This window comes from Excalfactoria chinensis, chromosome 5, assembly GCF_039878825.1.
Source record: "Excalfactoria chinensis isolate bCotChi1 chromosome 5, bCotChi1.hap2, whole genome shotgun sequence".
NCBI classification, from domain to species: domain Eukaryota; kingdom Metazoa; phylum Chordata; class Aves; order Galliformes; family Phasianidae; genus Excalfactoria; species Excalfactoria chinensis.
In genome coordinates, this window is record NC_092829.1 from 3,142,713 (window position 1) to 3,162,663 (window position 19,951).

A 19,951-nucleotide genomic window follows, 5' to 3' on the forward strand; every position below is an offset into this window, starting at 1 on the left:
CAGGAGGCTCGCTTCTCCTGGTTCCCTTTTATGGACCTTCATCTCCCCACTCCTCGCTGCAGGACAGGGTTGGGATCCAGCTGGGTACAAAACCTCTTGGGGACCAGCACCCAGGACATCACCAAGTGTCCTGGTGCTCCTCCCATTTTCCCAACCGAAACCATGCGTGGCCACACTGGATGCTGGGGTGTGCAGTGGATGCACATTGGCTGTGCACCAGAGTGATATTTTGGGGTGCCAGTGCTCATTTTAAGGACTTCTTTCAGCTGGAGCGACAAAAGCCTTCTGGGAAGCCTTCAGCATCTGGGTTAAAATGTGATGTGGTGGATGTCCCATCCCTGGAGACATCAGACTGGATGGGGCTCTGAGCACCTGGTAGAGCTGTGGGTGTCACTATGCATTGTAGGGGGGTTGCACTGGATGCCCTTTAAGGGTCCCTTCCAACTCAGACGGTTCTATGTTTCTGTGAAAATGACCTTTTTTCAGTTGATTGAACTGTTGCTTTTAGCCCTGCGCATATGGTAGTGCTGGGGGGGCCCCGTGCACCCCATCCCCAGAGCACTGCGAGAGCGTCAGGCAGCGTGCAAAAAAAGCAGTCACATTTCAGAGCAAGGGAAACACCCAAGAGCTAAGATTTACCGTGTGCACAGGGGGATGCTGGCAGCGCCTGGACCCGCTCCAGCGTTTGTAAATGTGAATTGCACAGCATCGCAGCCCTCTGCAAAGGCCGGGGCAGAAATCTCTGCAAGAAGCCGCTGGGAGGAGTGGGGCTTCGCCTTCCTACGTCGCCACGTTTTATTTTTATTTCACTTTTGAGCCGGTCTTCCAGGAAAGCCCATTAAAAGCTGGCAGGCAGCGAGCAGCCTGCTGGAGCCCAGCACCGACGGGCGATGCCGGCGGATGGCGTGAGGTGCTGGGGGGAAGGAGGGGAGAGCAGGGATGTTCTCACCCTGCTTTGCTTCCTTCCTTCGTGTTTCCTATTAAGCTGAGGGAGCTGCACTGATGCGGCCTCTTTTTCTCCGCCTTCCAAGCTGGAATTGAATGGTGGGGTGATTTCATCGCGGCCTTTTTATGTCGAAGCCAGCGGCCTGCGTCATGCAGCGGCGAATTCAGGCAGATTTTATTTGCATGTGAGTCATTGAGCTTTTCCAGCTGAATGTCACCGAGTTGGAATTTTGGGCTGATTTTGTTGTTGTTTTCGTCTCTTGGTGTTTTTCCACCCGTCTCTGTCGCTGCCCCCCCCAAGTAAAAGAAAAAGAAGAGGAAAAAGCTAAAAGAGCCCCAAGTTGGGGTTTGGGTTGGCAGAGCCGAAGGACGGGATTATGAATGTTTAGTGGGGGGGGGAAGGGTGGGGAGAGAGAAAAAGGATGCTTTATGTCGCTCCCCGGGCCGGCACGAAGCCAAGCCAAATGGAGGGCTCTAATTTGGGAGTGGTGTTATTGCAGGTCAGAGGGAGTCAGTTGTGGGCTAAATTGGGAGAGCTGTCACATGCAGTAGCTGCAAATGCTGACGGTCACGTGGAACGCGCGGCCCCCTCGTACAACTCGCTTGCATTTTGTTGACAAGGCTGAAGTTAAAAAGAAACCCAACCCCTGTGTTTTCCCTCAAAAGATGAGCTGGGTCTCACAGCCCTCCTCCTCGCTGCCCGCTCACCCCGGCCCTCGCTGCCCTTTGCACAGAGAAGTTTATAAATAGAGCAACTCCTCCATTATGCGCAGCACCAGTCTCTTTATTTTTACACTGGAATCCGTTCAATGATTAACAGTTGAAACCATGTGCTGTATATCAATACCTTACATACCCTTCATAACTTATTTTTAGTATTTTCCCCCTTCTAAATCCTTTATCCATGTTAGGCAACACAGTTATGACATCCAGATAATCACTTTTTTTTTTTTTTATAGCCTTTGAAGAAACTTATCTGCATTTCAATTGAGCTTTTGCTAAAAGGCTTTTTGCAATTGAAATGCAGAAGTCAGAGGAGTGCTTCCTCAGTGTGTGTGCTTGCGCCTCTAATCTCCCTGCTGAAAGTAGTGGAGATTTGGGTGTTTTTATGGATGGGACTCAGAGAAGAGTAATGGAAAGCATGGAAACGTAGAATCACAGGATCATTCCGGTTGGAAAAGACATCCAAGATCACCAAGTCCAACCCCAACCCATCTGTGCTTTCCTCCACAGTCAGGTATAGTCATGGAATGGCTTGGGATGGGAGAGACCTCCAAGATCATCCAGTTCCAACCCCAATGCCATGGGCCAGTTGCCAGCCACTAAATCAGATCAGTCTGCTCAGGGCCCCATCCAACCTGCCCTTGAACACCTCCAGGGATGGGTATCCATAGCTTCTCTGGGCTTGGGAGCACAATGCCTCAGGTTCCTGGTAGGAGCTCACGTGCTTCATCAAATAAGTAGAAACTGGCATTGTGGGTCCTTGTCTGGTGATGGGCTGCCTGCTCAAGTGTCAATTGGGGTTGCTGGTCCTCCAGCCTGAGCTGGGAAATGTTTTGGGATCCCTGAGAGATGTTGAAGATTCAAGTGCTCTTGCCCATGGCTTATTGCTGCCCTACAGTGCGTAGGGGATGAGGCAAGGAATGCTTCAGAAACCACCAGGACATGTCTGGGAACTCCTGTCCTGTTTGAATCTCAAGCACACGAGTTTCTGATCCACTCCTATTGGTCATTCCCAACAGCGTGTCCTTTTTCCCATGCCCTGGTGAGCATGTGGCCTCCTCCTGGGCTTTGGGTAAGAAGTGCGGAGGTGGCACCTTGGCTGGCTCTGAGCTCTGGTTTCTGACACTGCACCATTTCCCACATTTTTCTGTCCAAGTCAGACAAAACTTGTGGCATTTTCACTCTTCAGTCCCAGTTCACATCCATTGGCACTGCTTCCATCTATGCTGTCGCTGCTCAACAAGGCTGAGCCTTCTGGACCGCAGCTGATGAAACTGGGGATGCTAATTCATCTTTTCCAGGTATTTCATTGCACTGAGACTGAATGCCATCGTGCATCAGATCTTTGAGGTCCCTCCCAACCCAAGCAATTCTGTGTTGCTGTGATCAGCATGGCGCGGGTCTCTGTGGCACCTGTGGGGCTTCTGATGAGGTTTCCCAGCATGTCGTCTTAGCTGTGACTCAGTGAGATGCTCTCCGTGTTGCAAAGCCCTGCACTGAATTAAAAGTCATGTTGCTAGGGAGTGTTACGATAATACGGGGTGTTATGCTCCATAGCAAAAGTGTGTGACAGACACGGCCTAGAAAACGAGCCTGTAAAACTTCCCACCAGATGCATGGTGTGCAAATGGAGCAAACTGCAGCTTGTGTAGTTAATATGTTGTGGGAAAAGATTCACACTCCCAATGGATTTCCTGAAAGTCTGCTTTGGGTTGAAGACCGTAGTGGTGCAGCCAATTAGGAATAGGAAAACCCCCCCATCCGAATGGATGGATTCACTGGAGCTCTGGAAGGTCGCTGGGTTTAGGGAGAAAATAGTGTTAAAAGTGACAATCTTTTTTCCTTCTACTCATTCTGCAGCACAGTGGAGCCAGGCTCTTCTGTCCCTGTAGCTCTGTGTGAATTAAGGACTGTTTTGTGAAGGGATCTCCCAGTTCATTCTGTTGCTGAACAAAACAGCGAGTGTTTTGCTCCATCTGGGAGCATCCTTTGCAGTGATGTCTTCCATGCAAGGAAGGGAACATGCACTGTGAAGCAGACCATTGACATGGCTGGCAATGCTTTGGAGGGTTTGGTGTCCTGCATTTAAAAGGACAAAGAGGCAAGTTAGGCTCATGTGGTACCCTCCAAAGGATTGGGGTTTTGTGGTTTGGTTTGGTGGTTTTTTTTGCCATAGGTTGCATGTCATATGGTCAGCAGCACCTTAAAGTGGCTTGCATAGAAGAGTTGCAAGAACTTGGCTGTTCCTCAAAAGGGAAGTGTATTCAAGATGCAGCAGCCAGCCCTGTGTTGTTCTTCCATGCCCATCATACCTCCACATCAGGGTACCTTCATTTTGCAGCTGCAGGACCTGACCCTGAGCACAAAAAAATATGGCTTGATGATGGCCAAGGAGCTCTTGGGAGCTTGCAGCCCATCAGCGAGTCCATCCCTGCTGCCTTGGAGGTGGATGCTGAAGAGTTTGCCTGGTGCATATGAAAGGATACTAAGGCTGATTGCTGGAATATTGCGTCTTTTGGCTGGAATTGCTTTCAGTGATTAAATTGACTCTGCTATGTTTCACAGATTGAAGCGATATCATGTAGTTTACATGGAGGTCCTTAATCTCCTTATTAAAGACAGTGAAGATCCTCCATTGTGAAGTCCTCTGTGCTTCTCTCAGCACTGAATCCTGGGATACAGTCATAAACATTTGCTTTTGCTGCCTGTCTCTTGCCTTTGCTTTTGCAAGGAGCTGATGTTGCTTGCACTGGGACTTCTCCAGCCACCTCCATGCAGTGCCCATTGCTCTTGCTCCATTTTTATGGCATCTCCTCTTTCTTCCCCACCATCCACCATGGCCAGTTTGTCTCCCCTCCTGCTCTGAGCATTTCTGCCAGGTGAAAACAAAACGTTAGGAAAGTACTTGATATATTTTTATCCCTGTTGAGAGTGAGGTAGCTGCTGGCAACACAGAGGAGCATCAGTGCCAAGTGGACCCATAGGTTGCAGTGTATAACCAGCGCATTTTCCATTGAGCCTGAACTATGCACTGGTTGTGGTGCTGGCGGGGGGATGCTGTATATGGGCTTTTCATGGCTGAAGGTGCGGATTGCTGTCTGTCTGTCCCCTTGCAGTGGGTGCTGATGACAAAAGGTCTGTTTGTCCTTTGAGATCATCTGCATGGAAGTCAACCAGGTAGAGGAAGGGGCAGTTCAGCAATTGTCTTGTTGTGCTGCATTATAGAATGACAGAATCATTCAGGTTGGAAGAGACTTGAGGATCCCCAACCCCAATCCATCCCACCATGCCCACTGCCCACGTCCCTCAGTGCCACATCTCCACGTTCTCTGAGCACATCCAGGGATGGTGACCCCACCAGTCCCTAAGCAGCCTGTGCCAGTGCCTGATGACTTTTTTAGAGGATAAATTCTTCCTAATACCCAACCTGAACCTTCCCTGGCGCGGCTTGAGTCCATTACCTCTCATCCTATAGAATGAAGCAACTACAGATGTTGAGTTTTGTAGGTGCTGAGGTGGGCAGTCCAGGAAGGGACCTGGTGACCATGAAGGGCAGTCCACAAGCCTTCCTGGTTTCTGCTTGTTTTGAGACCTCCTGACTTTTCCCATCTCCTTGCCAGCACTTGTTACAGAAACAGAGCTTGGCTACCACTTCCCAAATTTCTTCCCAAGACCTGCATGGGTGAGAGCCTTGATGTTAGTGAGACGAAGAGCAGGAGTTGGGTGCACCATCCTTTCACCAAGAGCCATGCTCACAGCTTGCATCTATCCGCTGCAACTGGCAGGTCTACAGAAATCTTTGTCGTCGCGATATATTTTCTTTAATTAGCATCGTTTGCCATAAAGCAAAGGCACATGCTGAAATACTTATTATTGGCCTCTCACGCAGGGGAAGGCTGCCAGTTTTTAATGGCGGGGGTATTGATGTGTTCTGGAAGGGGTACAGAGAGGGTTTCCAGCAGGGTTCTCACTTGGTTTGCTTCAACGTTGCTCTTTTGATTGGGCCTCGTGTAGGGACAAAATGATGTAAATCCACTGAAACAACGTGTTGTGTCTTCTGGCTTTTTTTTTTCGCTCTCTTGTTTTCAAACCACTCTGTGTGGGGTTGGGTATGGTCACTCCGTGCCACTCCAATTTAACACTAAGCCAAATGACACCTGATTAATGCGGCCTGTGGAAGTCATAGAGCCAGCAGAAGCATTACAGTGGTCTCAGGATTAACGAGCACACAGTCACGTCCTGCTAGAGACACAGCTTTTATCTTCCATGGATGTTAAGGGAAACAAGAATGGAAAGAGGCTTGGGTACTGATTCCCATGTGTCTTGCGAAGACGCAGGACATGAGATCTGGTTAAATCAGACTGCAGTTCATCCAGAAGCCAAAAGACAAAGATGATTTCAACCTTAGCTTATCAGAATCCACATGGACGTCAAGGCAAGTGTTTGAGAGACATGGGAACAAATGGCCAGTAGGAGTAGGGGTGATGTCTGCCTCTTGGTGGTGGCACCTCCTTGAAGGATGGCATGTTGGCCAAAGAGGCTGTAGGGCTGTTAATACACATGCTGAAGGAGCTTTATGAAGCAGGAGAGGTCCAAGTGCTATTTTTTATGCAAAAAGGAGTGGATTCCTCCACTGAGCAGTGCCAGGGCTGCGTTGGTGATGCAGGAAACTGCAAACAATGGGAAGCTCTTCTGGGAATGCCGCTGAGGAAGAGTTCCTCTATGTGGGCATTTTTTGCCCTTCCTGCATGCATGCCTAGAAATAGCCAGTATGTGCACCAGGGCAGCCGATTTCAGTCTTGCTCCAAGTAGATGCAGCGTTGTTCTGGGCTGTAGTCCATCCCTAGGAGGGTTTGGTAGGTGGCCAGTTGTGCTCCGTTCCTCCTCTCAGACCCCAACACTGGGGCACATCCCATGCAAGATCAGTAATCCCAGCCTCAATCTTTGATACTGTCTCTACTTTTAGTCCTTGGGTAGAGATGGGAGCACAGATCTGTTTGGCCATCCTGGAGGTGTCCTGCTTAGTCAGTGCCCTTCAGATACATAGAGCTAACTAACTCGTGGTCATTTCTAGCTTGTGCAAATATATTTGAATGTGTCTTTGAGAACTTTTTATGGAAAAAATGTTGTTAAACTGAAAACAAGGGTATAATAGAACAGTAATTTAAGAGTAATTCACTGACAACCAGAGCCCTTCAATGCACTGACTTACCATTGTGGAGCGATGATACCAAGCCTGCTATTTAAACATACTCCTTGTCATTCAGAAAATCCTTGGGCAGCTTTTAAAACACTTGCAGTCTTTAATTGTTGTCCTTGTTACTCATTATAGGCTGCTGTCTGGCTCATAAATTGCACATCATCCATCTTGCCCGCTTTGTCAAAGCCTCAGCTGACATATTTGTCTACTTCACTTGTGAAATGCGATAACTTGCACACGACAATAGGAGCATAACCCAATTTCTGCCACCGAGCTCTCTCTTCTGCTTTCAAAATGAAAAGGTTTATCTTGGCTGGCGTTGTTGTTTTTTATATTAAGCACTCGAGAGATATCATGCATTTCATTGTTCCTTGGAGACATCACCGCTAACGAGCAAATGCATCCCTGAGAGCGCGCTGGCAGCCCATCCTTCTGTGCAGGGTCACTGGTTTCCAACTTGAAGCTTGAAATCTGCTTGCAGGCATTAGAGTGGAGCAAACAAACAGACAAACAAACAGGTGATTGTGTACTTTGAGGTTTGCAAACATCAGACGTTGTTTTGATGGAGGAAGGCTGGGAGGACAAGAATACTTTCCCTGCTGTCTCCCCACTGCACCTGCTCATAGGGCAGCGTGAGCTTCAGCCTTAATAGAGGGACCTAGTGATATCTGAGGCTGGCACCCCGTGCATGCTGTGCTCTATGGCAAGCATACTGCACTGGAAGGATAAAAGAGACTGCAGTTTCAGATGGCACCTTATGTGGCTGTTGCAAATACCCAAATATCCTTTATATCCCTGCCGTTCCTTCAAGCAGCCAAAGTTGGGTTTTGGTGTTGGATTTTTTTTTTGCCATAGAGAGCATCAGGCATCATTGAAGCAGCACATGGAGGAACTCATGAGGCTGTTGTGTCATTAGGGTCCACACCTGTGACTCAGGAGCACTAAGGGAGCATGTAGGGACTGTGGGGAGCTGGCATCTGGGACATGAGTTAAGCCCCACCTGATCATGGGAGGCAACAACTCCTGCTGAGGATGATCCAAAGCTCTAAGATAAGCTCTCCATCCTTCGGGGCTTGTTATTTCAACCCTTAAAACCTCTTGGGGGTCCAAAGCGAGTGTTCCAAGCAGGATCTCTATCAGTGTCTGAGGTGCGTGGTCATCTTGTCAGCCTTGCAGCACAAATCTGCCTTCATCAGCTTTGTACGACATGGCTTTAGTTTCATATTGCCTTCTGCACACTGTGGAACTGATGGAAAAGAGAGCAGGAGTCAAAAGTGATGGTGATGAGGCTGGTCATAGGATCATCGTAGGATGGCAGAATGGTTTAGGTTGGAAGGGACTTTAAGGATCATGGAGCTCTAACACCCTATGCTGGGCAGGGTTAACAACCCAGAGATTCAGGCACAGGCAAAGGAAAACTGCATGGGCTGTTCTCACTGAGAAGGTTACCCCAGATAATCCCAGATTCCCTCTTAGGGTCTTCTGGAAGCAAAGGGTCTTTAACGCTCTTCTTGCTTTCCTGTTTGTGTGGTTAATTACTCTGTGTGAAAGAGCAAAGCTGCACCGGAGTGTTCTGAGGGTGGTCCCATCCAGAACACCCCATTACTTGGTATTCTTGGCAGAGGGATCGTGCTCAGATCCCCCAAACAGTGGCAAGCTGGAAGAGCTCAGAACAATGAATTATGACCCAAAATGAAGTTGTGTATCCACAACAGAGCGCACCCAGACTCCTGCTACACTTTGTGTATTCCCTACAAGCGTACTTAGGTTATTAAGTGTTGCTTTTCCAAATCCACTCCTTAAGCAGCAGAGCGTGCACATCTCTGCATGCACTGAGCACCAACACCTTGATTCTGCTGCCGACACCGTGGTTCTGTCCCACCCAAAGCTGCATCACACGATGGGGAGCAGAGATGGGGAGGAGGCTGGGGCTGCAAAGAAGTGTGTGCCACTGTAGAAACTTCCAGGGAGAGCCAGCAGCGCTTCCAGCAAGCCATCTAGTGGCTTCCTATTAAAACAGTTGCATGCCTGGAAATAGGAACGTGAAGCTGCTGGAGTGTTTGCTGCTGCTCACTGGTGCTTGTGTTGTGGAGCTGATGTTAGGGTTTGTTTCTTTTGACTCTTTGAAAGGGTAGATAGCAGCAGGACAAGGGGGAATGGTTTGAAGTTGAAGGAGGGAAGATTGGGGTTGGATGTCAGGGGGAAGTTCTTTACTGTAGTGAGGTCCTGGAACAGCTGCCCAGAGAGGCTGTGGATGCCCCGTCCATCCCTGCAGGTGTTCAAGGCCAGGTTGGATGGGGCCCTGGGCAGCCTGGGCAGGTATTCAATGTGGAGGTTGGTGGCCCTGCCTGTGGCAGGGAGGTTGGAGCTTTGTGTTCCTTGAGGTCTCTTCCAACCCAAGCCATTCTGTGATTGTGTTAGCCAGATGCTGAGTGGTGCCTTTTTTTAGGGTTGTGGTGTAATAGGGTGTTGGAAGTGTTGGGTTGGTTGCTGCACTTGGGTCTTCCCAAGGGTGAGCCTGGTGGGCCAACCAGGTGGACATCAAAATCTTCATTTCATGGGAGTGTGTCCACCAAATGCATCTATCACATCACCCTATTGATAGGATGAGATAATATGGCCTCAAGTTGCTCCAGGGGAAGGTCAGGTTGGATATTAGGAAAAACTTCTCAGAGCAGTGATGCACTGACACAGCTGCCCAAGGAGTGGGAGGATCTCTGGAGGTGTTCCAGATCCATGGAGATGTGGCACTGAGGGACATGGGCAGTGAGCACAGTGGAATGGGTTGATGGTTGACCTTGGGGATCTTGGAGGTCTTTTCCAACCAGACTGATTCTATGATTCTATCACTAACAAACCTCCAAGTAGCATCACCGGGTCCAGTGCTCCCTTCTGAGCTCACCTCCATGCTGACAATGGATCACCACTCCTGACTTCTCCCATATGGCTTTCTGATGAGCTGTGTGCCCACATGGCGGCTGTTCCATCTGAGTGTGTCTCTCTGCTTTGCTGGCAAGGAAGCCGAGTGCAGCAGCGCCTAATGAACATCAAGCCGTACGGTGCTTGCTGCTGCTCCAGCTATTCACAGGCTGGTTACTCTGTCGCAGAGGGAAATTAAATTGTTCTTGACAAATCTGTGTCAGCAGTCACTTATCATCTTGTTATCTTCTGAGTACTTACAAGTAGCTTGTTTCATTATTTGTTCCATTGGTTTTCCAGGCATTTGAGTTGAGTGACCAGTTTATAATTCCCTGCCTTCTCTCCCTTTGCGTATTTTTTAAGCTTAGACCCCGTGTTTGCTTTTTTCTCTGCTCTTCCAAAGCCTCTCGTATCTGCCACGAGCTAACAACAGCCCTGCGGTTGCTACAACGGAGCCCTTCCCTGAATTCCTGCAGGGCAGGTTGTCACGCTGCACAGCTTGGCTTGCTTGTCCCACGCCTCATGTCCCTGTGGAATGCTGGCTTTTCTTTAGGGCTCACACCCTATGCCAGCTCTATTTCATTCCCTGTGGGTGCAGGGTACCGAGTGGCTGTTGGTCCTGAGGTTGGAGAGCAGTGACCTCCAGCTTGACAGACATTTGTGCTGTGGCATCATGCATGCAAGGGATCCCTTTGTCATGTTGTATTTACCCTCTCTGAGTTATATCATATCATACCGTAGAATGGCCTGGGTTGAAAAGGACCACCATCACCATCTAGTTCGAACCCACTGCTGTAAGCAGGGTCGCCAACCAGCAGGTCAGACTGCTCAGAGCCACATCCAGCCTGGCCTTGAATGCCTGCAGGGATGGGGCATCCACAGCCTCCTTGGGCAGCCTGTTCCAGCCCATTCATTCATTCATTAGATCCATCTGCTGATCTCTCAATTCTCTTTTTTTTTTCCCCCCGCCCCCCAATTCCTTCAACAGGAATCATTAACCAATGGCAACAGGAATCCAAGGATAAAGTGATTTCCCTCTTGTTAACCCACCTGCCTTTACTGAAGCCCGGAAACATCGAAGCAAAAGTCGAATACATGAAACTCTTGCCTAAAATCCTGGCCCACTCGATCGAACACAACCAACACATCGAGGAGAGCCGGCAGCTGTTATCCTACGCCTTGATCCACCCGGCCACCTCGTTGGAGGACCGCAGCGCTCTGGCCATGTGGCTCAACCACCTGGAGGACCGCACGTCGGGGACCTTTGGCAGCCAGGGTAGGGGCCGCTCGGACTCGGTGGACTACGGGCAGACGCACTACTATCACCAAAGACAGAACTCCGACGATAAACTCAACGGATGGCAAAACTCTCGAGACTCGGGCATAAGCGTCAGCGCTTCCAGCTGGCAGGACAAAAACCTGGCCTGCGAGAACGGCCATCTGCCCCTCTACTCCTCCTCCTCCGTCCCCACCACCATCAACACCATCGGCACTAGCACAAGCACCAGTAAGTACCTGGGAGCTCTGGGGAGCTGGTCCCACCATCCCTCTTTGCCACGGTAAGCAGAAGGGATAGTTTCATCCAGGCCACAGAAAACTCCCTGCTTTTGGTGTTTTTCTGCTTGTTATTATTATTTTTTTATATATATAATTTCCCACCTGCCTTTTTTTTTTGTCTTTTTGGTTTTCTCCCTTGAATTCTGTGGGTTTTTAATAAGGTTGCTGGAGAGGACAGAAAAGCAACCAGAAAGCTGTAAGAGCAAAACGGTGTGTTATGGAGGGCAGCCCCTTCTGTTTCATGCAGCTCCAGCTAGGTTTGCGGCTCCAGAAGTTCCCAAAGCAGGCAGCTGATGCTTCATTTCCAAAAGCAACCTGGGGACCTGGAAGGGGATGAAATCAGGGCCCAAAGAACAGGCGTTGTGTTGAGAAGCAGGGCTGGGTTCTGGAATCTTTGAGAACAACCCCTTTAATCTGCAGCAGGGAGAGGTGTGAAGCTGATGGTGATTGAGAGGATTAGTTGTGAAGTTCTCTGTGTGGAGAAGTTACAAAGCTCTTCCCTATTGAGATCCTGCCAAGTTTTGGTGGGGATAGCACAGAGCCCAAAGCTTGGACACTGGGAAGGTGCCGTGGTTGGGACTCTGTCACTGGTGGTGAATGGAGGTGTAGTGAAGCTCTGACTTTCTTAGAGCAGCTTGGGAGAGGAGCAGAGCATCTTCTCGGTGAGCTCCTGCGCTGTGTGGTTGTTGTGTCCTTGTCCCTAATGACACATGGCTTCTGTTCAGAGACCTTCCTTGGGTTCTGTATCATTGGATCTTGCCTGATGGGCCATGCAAGCAAGCACGTTCCCCCAACACATGCTTTTTGTCCTCATTTTAGCACAGTCTTCTCACCCTGCCCTTCCCCTGCTCTGTTCAACCCTTCTCCACCTGTTATTGGGATGTTCTTGTCCGAAGCACTGACAGTCCCTTCCTATTCCTGTCCCAGGGCTGCTTCACCCAGTTCCTGGTTCCCTGCTTCTATCCGTGCTGTTGGAGCTGACTAATAGCAATAAATGCCCATTCCTCCCCAAAATTATGTATGTATGTATATAATTAAGTATGCTTTTGCTCCCTCTCCAGCCTTCCCCACTGGGCACCTCCCTAAGACTCAAGGGATACAGAGAGCGCTTGCAGTGAGGCATTGGTTTCTCCATCAGCCTATGGAAAGCACCATGAAGTGGCTGGAAGCTGTAAAATGCTTACTTAAAGCTGTTGTTTTTTTCCTCTCCTCTAATCAGTGCTTTATTAGGTTGTGTTTTAAATGAACAGCAATGGGAGATGCAGTTCTGAATTCACATGCAGCCCAGCCCCTGCCTCTCCAGCACCCATCTTTGTCACCTAGCGATTTAGCAGAAGGGGATTTAGCAGCATCTCCACAGGCTGTGGTTGATGTTCCCATCCTGTCCCCATCACGAAGCTCTCCTGGCTTAGAGCAGATCAGAGAGCAGCACGTGTGGCTTTGGAACCAAGTCAGGCAGCACTGGGAGGTGATACAAGGGTTGGCAGCAGCTCTGACTTCCCGGCTCCTGGTACCTTGTGATTGCACAACATGGGGCTTCTTCATTGCCTCGCATGGGGCAGAGGAGAGCTGTGTCAGAGTGACCAAGCTGCATGGGAAAGGTTAAACGAGTGAGAAGAGTCATTAATACATTTGCAACTGTACTATTAAACCTCTCGGTGTTTATTTTTCTTATTTTTTGTTATCCCTCCTCATGATGTTTGCATGGCTGGAAGCTTTGCGTGCCAGGCAGGGGATTAGATTAGGTGGCTGCAGGAGGGATTTAGGACCTTGCATCGTGAGCTAGAAGTAGGGAGGTATGAGCTTAATCTGAGGATGATGTGGGTGAAGGTGACACCAGCTGTGCCAGTGGCAGTCCCAGTGATGTGCTCCACAGAGACCTGAGGTGTTGGGGAGCTTTGGGATGGTTAGCCAAGAGGGGAAAGGCCTCACTGATCCAGGTCAGGCTTGCAGGAAAAGAGCCTGCGACAAAACAAGCTTTGGGTGCAGCAGGTTAATCATTGACAAGCTGGGCAAGAAGCAATGGGTCTTAAAGGACACTTCTCAATAAGCTGCTTAATGTGAATTTGTTGTATGGCCGTGGCCCTTTGCCACAGTGGTCCCAGCACACTGTCCCCCGCCTGGGTCAGATCTCCCTTGTGTCCCCACAGCACCATTTCACATGGCACCATCACACCCATATTATTCTGCTGTGGAATTTAATCCCAGAATGATTTAGGTTGGAAAAGGCCATTAAGATAACAAGTCCATCCCCAACACACCCCCACCATGCCCACTGACCATGTCCCTCAGTGCCATATCGTTGGACTGCACAGCTCCTGCTGGTTCATTTGGGTGGCAGTGGAGCTCAGACAACCTGCAGGTGCAACTGGAGGCCACGCTCTGTGTGTTTGGTCCTGAGTTTCCTTAATGCAATATTTACTTGGACAGAAGCACAGTGAGTCCACAGATAGATGCTCAAAACCAAACACAGCCGGCCAGCCTTTGTTCCAACCCCTCCAATCACTCACTACATCCATAAATCTCCTATGCCAAAGCAAAGCCCTCAAGCACTCGCTGTTTGTTTAGGTTTTACTGCTATTCTTGTTGGATTCTCCTCTCCCCAGGAGGTGTTGATGTAGGCAGGGCTCAGCCTATCGATATCTGCTTCCAGCACCAGCATGGGGCAGAGCCCTTCCTGGAAGAGCAGTGTCTGGAGGTACCTGTGCCCGATGTGGTGGCACAATTAAACTCAGCTGAATCAGAGCAGCGCCCCGAGCTCTGTGCTCAGAGCTCAGTGACCAAGAGGCATGAAATAGAAGCTGTAGAGGAGTGTTTCTCCTGGGCTCTGACCCTGTTTTCTGCCATATGTAATCGGTTCCATCTGGGCATGATCTGGCTTCCAGCTGGGTTTCTTTTGTCGAGTAAAAGCCCAGCACAGCTTAACCCTGTGTTTTCCCCTCCTCTGCTCCCAGTGTATCACCGAGGGATAGCTGTGTTACTTCTTTTGTTGATTTATGGTGAGATTTTGCTGTGTTCCTACCCCTGGTGCAGAGCCAGGGCACATAAGGTCCCTATGGAGATCAGGTCCCCAGACAAGCCAGCCCTACAGAAAGCCTCATTCACAGAGAATTTCCTCCAGATACTTGAATTAAGTCAGGTGAAATGTGTGCATCACAGATCAGTGATGGATGGATGAGGTCGGAGACCTCATTATGGAATATCCCACAGAGAGTGTTGCTGGGCGTTGAGGATGTCATCAGGCAGAAGAGATGTCACAGACCCCGGTATATGGAATCCCCTGCATGTAAGCAGAGCTTGGACCAGCACTGACAGCCACACTGCTGCTGCTGAACAAATGTGCATGGTGCAGTCTGCCATTCCCACAGAATTCCCTGCCAGAAAACCCATGTTTGTCTCCAAGGAGAGGAGGAGAGTGAGCGGTGTGATACAGAGGAAACACGCTGCTATGTAACTTCCTCATCCCACAAGAGAAAATTATCTTCTCTTGTCCTAAACCTGAAGAGAAGGAATAAATCAGCCTTTGATGCAAGCCAGCAGTGCTTGCTCTTGCCCGGATTCCTTTCTCTGTACTTACATTGCCAAATCTTGCTGGATTTTTGTGGATTTATAGAATAATTCAGGATGGAAAAGACTATTAAGATTCCCCAGCCCAACCTCACCCCACCCTGCCCACTAACTGCGTCCCTCAGTGCCACATCTCCACTGTTCTTGAGCACCTCCAGGGATGGGGACTCTGCCACCTCCCTGGGCAGCTGTGCCACTGCATCACCACCATTCAGCTGTGCCACTGCATCACCACTCTTCTCAGAGAAGACTTTTTTCCTAGTATCCAACCTGAACCTGCCCTGGCACAACTTAAGGCCATCACCTCTTGTCCTACCACTAATTGCCTCCGTTTACCCCAGTTCTGAACTTCCTGGTGATGAGAGAACAAAGTGGTGGGGCTTTTCCTCATCAGGGAATTAAGGCAGAAAAAACAGCACCAAGAAAGCTCTTGCCATGGACTGAGTATGAGTATCTTGACTTTTTATCCTGCAGTGTCGTTCAGTAGGTCATTGCCACAGGAACTAACCCCCCCATTGCACTCAGTATCATGGCAGCAGGATGGGAGCTGCATGTTTTAACCTTGGTTTGGGTTGGGTTGATGGGCAGCTTGCAACTACAACACTCCCAGGTGTAGATTTGATGTCGTGTGTGGAGGGAGTTGTGTGTCGATCCATTGCCTTTCAGACATCGCCATACTGGGATGGGGTCCCTCAACACACCCATCGTCCTCATTGCTTAGGGATGGTAATACATGGAGGTTACAAAACCTTACTTGCACTCAGATGGTTTTTGCTTTTTTCTCTCTTTCAGTGTTTGGTTCTGCAGAGCGTGTTGGCCTTTATCATGCTGAGCCTTTCAGCCATGGTAGAGCAGGGCAACTGTTGTCTTTCTCATGCCCTCTAGTGTTGCTTGTAATGATTGGAGAACATTTGTAGGAGTTGCTGTTTGCCGGAGTCCCTTCACTACAATATCTCACTTGTTCTGTAGCTTAAAAACAGGAGGAGGCGTACAGAGAGAAGGTGTGAGCAGAACTGTGTGAGCAGGGTTGTGTAAGTAGAGTTGTTTTTCCAGATCCATGCAGAGTACACACAGACACACCAGCAGATGGGACCCTCTTAGAAACATAGAATCATGGAAACACTAAGATTGGAAAAGACCACTAAGATCATTTACTCCAACCATCAACCTCTCCCCACCATGCCTTCTAACCACATCCCTCACTGCTCTTCCAGCAGCACATGGAGGTGCTCCCAGCCTCCTGCGTTGGCACTGGGGGTTGCATAGCTGCAAGCAGGAGGATGCAGCCCCTTTGCTGCCTCTGCTTCTATTACAGCTGCTGGGGTGCCTCAGGGGGACACTGAGAAGCAGCAGCAGCGGTTTTGTGCCTTATGCTGTGGTCCTTGGGATTCCTGTCACCAGTGAATGGTGTTTTTGTCCTGGGAGCAGCACAGGGAATGCCAGCACTGCTGACTGATGCTCCGTGAGCTGTGAGTGAAATCAGACATCCCCACTAATTCTTCCAGCCCCCTCAGCTGCCACCAGCGTTTCCTGATGGATGGATCCTCCTAGAGCTGGGTGTATTTCACCTGGTGCCCACCGGCACAGAGCGCAGTGAGCTGTAGTTGCTCATGCACTGAGCTCTGCTCTCTCCCTCTTGGATCTGGCAAATAAATAACCAGAGGAAGATCAGCTCTGCTTCCAGCAGGAGGGCAGCGATGCACACACACGGTTTGGGTTTATCTCATGTCAATCCCAACTGCAGCACTGTGCTGGGAATGGCTGCGTTATCCCAGATCCGCAGCATGCAGCTATTTAATTAACTTCTGACTTCTGGTTTAAAGGAGCAGCGTGCAAAACAGTTATTTACTTCATTTGGAAATCCTTTTAATCGTTGCTGTAATTACAGCTCCCTGCTCTTTTTTTGGATATTTTTCTTAGCTGGGGGGGGGGGGGAGGGGGGATATTTGCAGTTCTCCTTGTGGTTATCACATCCTTCAAATTACTAAAAGAGGCTGGGATAATAGGTCTAGTGATTATATATAGGCACCATCTGCTCTGTGGCTGCTTCCTATCAAAGTGCAGCGAGGAGAGCGCAAGGAGGATATTTTCTCTCCAGCTATATTAAGACTCTGTTTCCATCTCGGCTCCAAAGCAAAGCTCTCTGAATGCAAATGGATCAAATGCGCTGTAATCAATGGCTTGTTTTTGGCAGCCTTGAAGCCAAGCCTTTTTTTTTTCCCTCTCTCTCTTTCTTCCTGTTTTTTTTTTCCCCTCCTCACATTTGCTGTTCCTATTCATTATGCAATTCAGTGCTCAGTGTTTTCTTTTAATTGCGGTCCCCGCCGTTTGCTGAGTAACGCAGCCTCGCGTTAGCACGGAGATCCCTGCTGTAAGTCAAACGCAAGGAAACGTCGGAGGAAATGCGGGTGTTTCAGGATGATCGGGGTGGATCTGGAGCACACACGAGCTCTGGGTTTGCAGAGGAGGCAGAAAGCTGAGATGAGTTGATTTGGGATGACAGTGGGGAAAAGGCAATGTGATAAGGAGCTCTTGGGTGGTGCTGATGGGGACGGTGCGTGCCTGCATCCTGCTGAGCATCACGGCTGGCTGGAGCTGGGGGAGGTGGGCTGTGCTGAGATGCAGAGACGAGGTGCCTGCATGGCCAAACTGCTCTTCTAAATGAGCAAAAATGGGTTAAAAAAAAAGGGAAAAGTGAGGAGAAAATCCCAGTTTGGACAAGTCAGCGAGTGTGGAAGAGATTTCAGTACTGTGTAGCACAGCAGCTGGTCCTATTTCAGAGTGAAAACATCCCTTTCAGATGCAATCATAGAACTATAGAATCATTAAGGCTGGAAGTTCCCAGCCCACCCCACCATGCCCACTGCCCACATCCCTCAGTGCCACATCTCCATGGCTCTGGAGCACCCCATGTGTTGGTAAACCCACCACTCCTGGGCAGCTGTGCCACTGCAGCACTGCTCTTTCAGAGAAGAAATCCTTCCTGATACCCAACCTGAGCCTACCCTGGTGCAGCTTGGGGTCATTTCCTCTCACCCTATTGCCAGTTAACCTGGCATCCATCTCTTCCACTTGACCTGCTCAAAGTCCTTTGCTTATCCTACAGGTTGCACATTGCTCCGTGGAGGCACATTGCCAACTTATGTCTTCCAGCTTGGTCTCTAGAATAATGATATGGAGGATGGAGGGGGTTTTCCATCCGAAGAGTATTGTGTTGTAGAAGCTAATGCAGATGTTTCTCAGGCTGGGGGTCTTACCAGTGGCCCATGCAATGCCTGCTGGAGGCATCCCACAGGGTTTTGTCTACATCCAGGCTTGGAACATGGTTTCCAGCTTGCATGGCTGCACTTGACCACACCAGATACCACCCTGGATTTGCCAAAGGGATCCAGGAGCAAAACTTAATTAATTCTAAGCTAATGGCTGAGACTCTGCTTAGCACAGAAGCATTATTATTAATGGATCAGAATTCCCCGGGGGTGATTTGTGTATGAATGTACGAGTTATACTGTGTTTCTTGGCCAGGAGAACAGGGCATTGCACCCACCTGGCTCAGGGCAGACCCGCTGTGCCCCAGTGCCCATTGCCTGCTCCATTCCCAGCCCAGCCTGGATGGGGCCCCACAAGAGCTGTGACACTGACAAATGGGTTATTGTTGCTCTGTCCAGTGCTCTTCTTGAACAGGAAACAGCATTTTAAAACGTCGTGGGGTTTTGGTTTTGGTGTTGGGTTGGTTTTTTTTGGAGTTTGCACAAGAGGCTTTTCTGCTGTCTGTGCTTCTTCCTGATTCCTTGGCTCAAGGCTCGCTTTGCAGTGCAGTGCTTTCCCTGTGCAGCAGTTAAAAGGATGTGAGGTTGGTTTAAAGGGCACCCCAGCAACTCGGTGTGTCACCCCGAAGCCAGATTTTGAGGTGAATGATGCTGAACTCAGGAAGCATGGGGGTGACCCGAGTTTGCTCCTCACTGCTCTGTCCCTCCTGCAGCATCCCATAGCCAGGAGCCTGGATGCAGACCTGCTCCCTCTCTACCCCTTTATTTTTGTCCCCTAGAAACACGACGCCAAGCTTGGTCTGAAACCCAAGAGTGCTTCAGCAGCACCGCATGCATTTCTCAGCGCTGGCTCTGGGTTATTTATTATATTTTTCCCTAGGATGCCAAACATCTCGAGCTGATCTCACAGGCGTTATATTTAGCAGTGATGGCCAGGTTGTGGCTGTCCGTGGTTTGGGTGTGATTTAGGAGCTTTATTGCAGGAATGGGCTGAGGCTGCCCAAGATAGAGCACGTGCAGCGCATTTATTTTAGCAGCAGACCAAAGGAGCAGATTATATCAGCTCAGCCATTGGCATCTCCAGCTTCACCTCAGACCACCCAAAAAGTGCTCCAAAAGCAGGGAAGGAGGTGATGCTTTCAGGGTCATCAGCTGCATCTGTTATTTCAAGAAGCAGAAAGCAGAAGCCCAAGCAGCAGCATTCACCAGCGTGCCAACAAATGGGCACCAGCAGCGTGGTCTGCACGGGTCCAGAGCAACAAATATGATTCATGCTCCTGACTCAAGCATTGCCTGCCAGCTCCAGGGCCTCCTACCACTCTTACAAAGTAAGATTGTAATGTGCAGCATCCTTTTTGGAGGAGTTTCCCTACAGCATTGCTCAGGAGCTGTGTGAATGGGCTCATGCAGCAGCCTGCTGGATGCTGCCTTTGTGCTATCTTGAGAGTGGAACTGATTTTTATGTGTTGCACTGGGTGGTTTCTAATTGTTCCTGACCATCCTGCAGAGTCCATTATTTTTCCACCAGCTGATGCCGGCTTCTAATTAGGGGATGTAAAATGAAGATGAAAGAGCAGCACTTTGCAGGAGGATGGTTGCTCAGGAGGAAATCCGTGCTGGATTTAAGCCCAGAGCATCCTCTTACTTGGGGAGAGGACAGCTTGCAGGCAGCAGTGCTGTGCTCCCTACAAGCTATCCTATGATGATCCTACAGTCAGCTCATGCCCTGCTAGCTCCTGTGCTGCCCATACCCCATCCCTGCACCTCTCCT

The 19,951-nt window shown here is 49.6% G+C and overlaps 1 protein-coding gene across 3 annotated transcripts in view; it reads left to right on the forward strand.

Annotated features, from left to right (window-relative positions):
- SAMD4A (sterile alpha motif domain containing 4A) overlaps positions 1–19,951 on the forward strand; it is a 61,484-nt gene that overhangs the window by 26,731 nt on the left and 14,802 nt on the right. For all 3 annotated transcript variants that reach the window (XM_072337652.1, XM_072337653.1, XM_072337651.1), the window contains one exon: positions 10,776–11,294. In XM_072337652.1, coding sequence (XP_072193753.1) covers positions 10,776–11,294 — 519 coding nt within the window. The remainder of the gene's footprint in view (positions 1–10,775; positions 11,295–19,951) is intronic.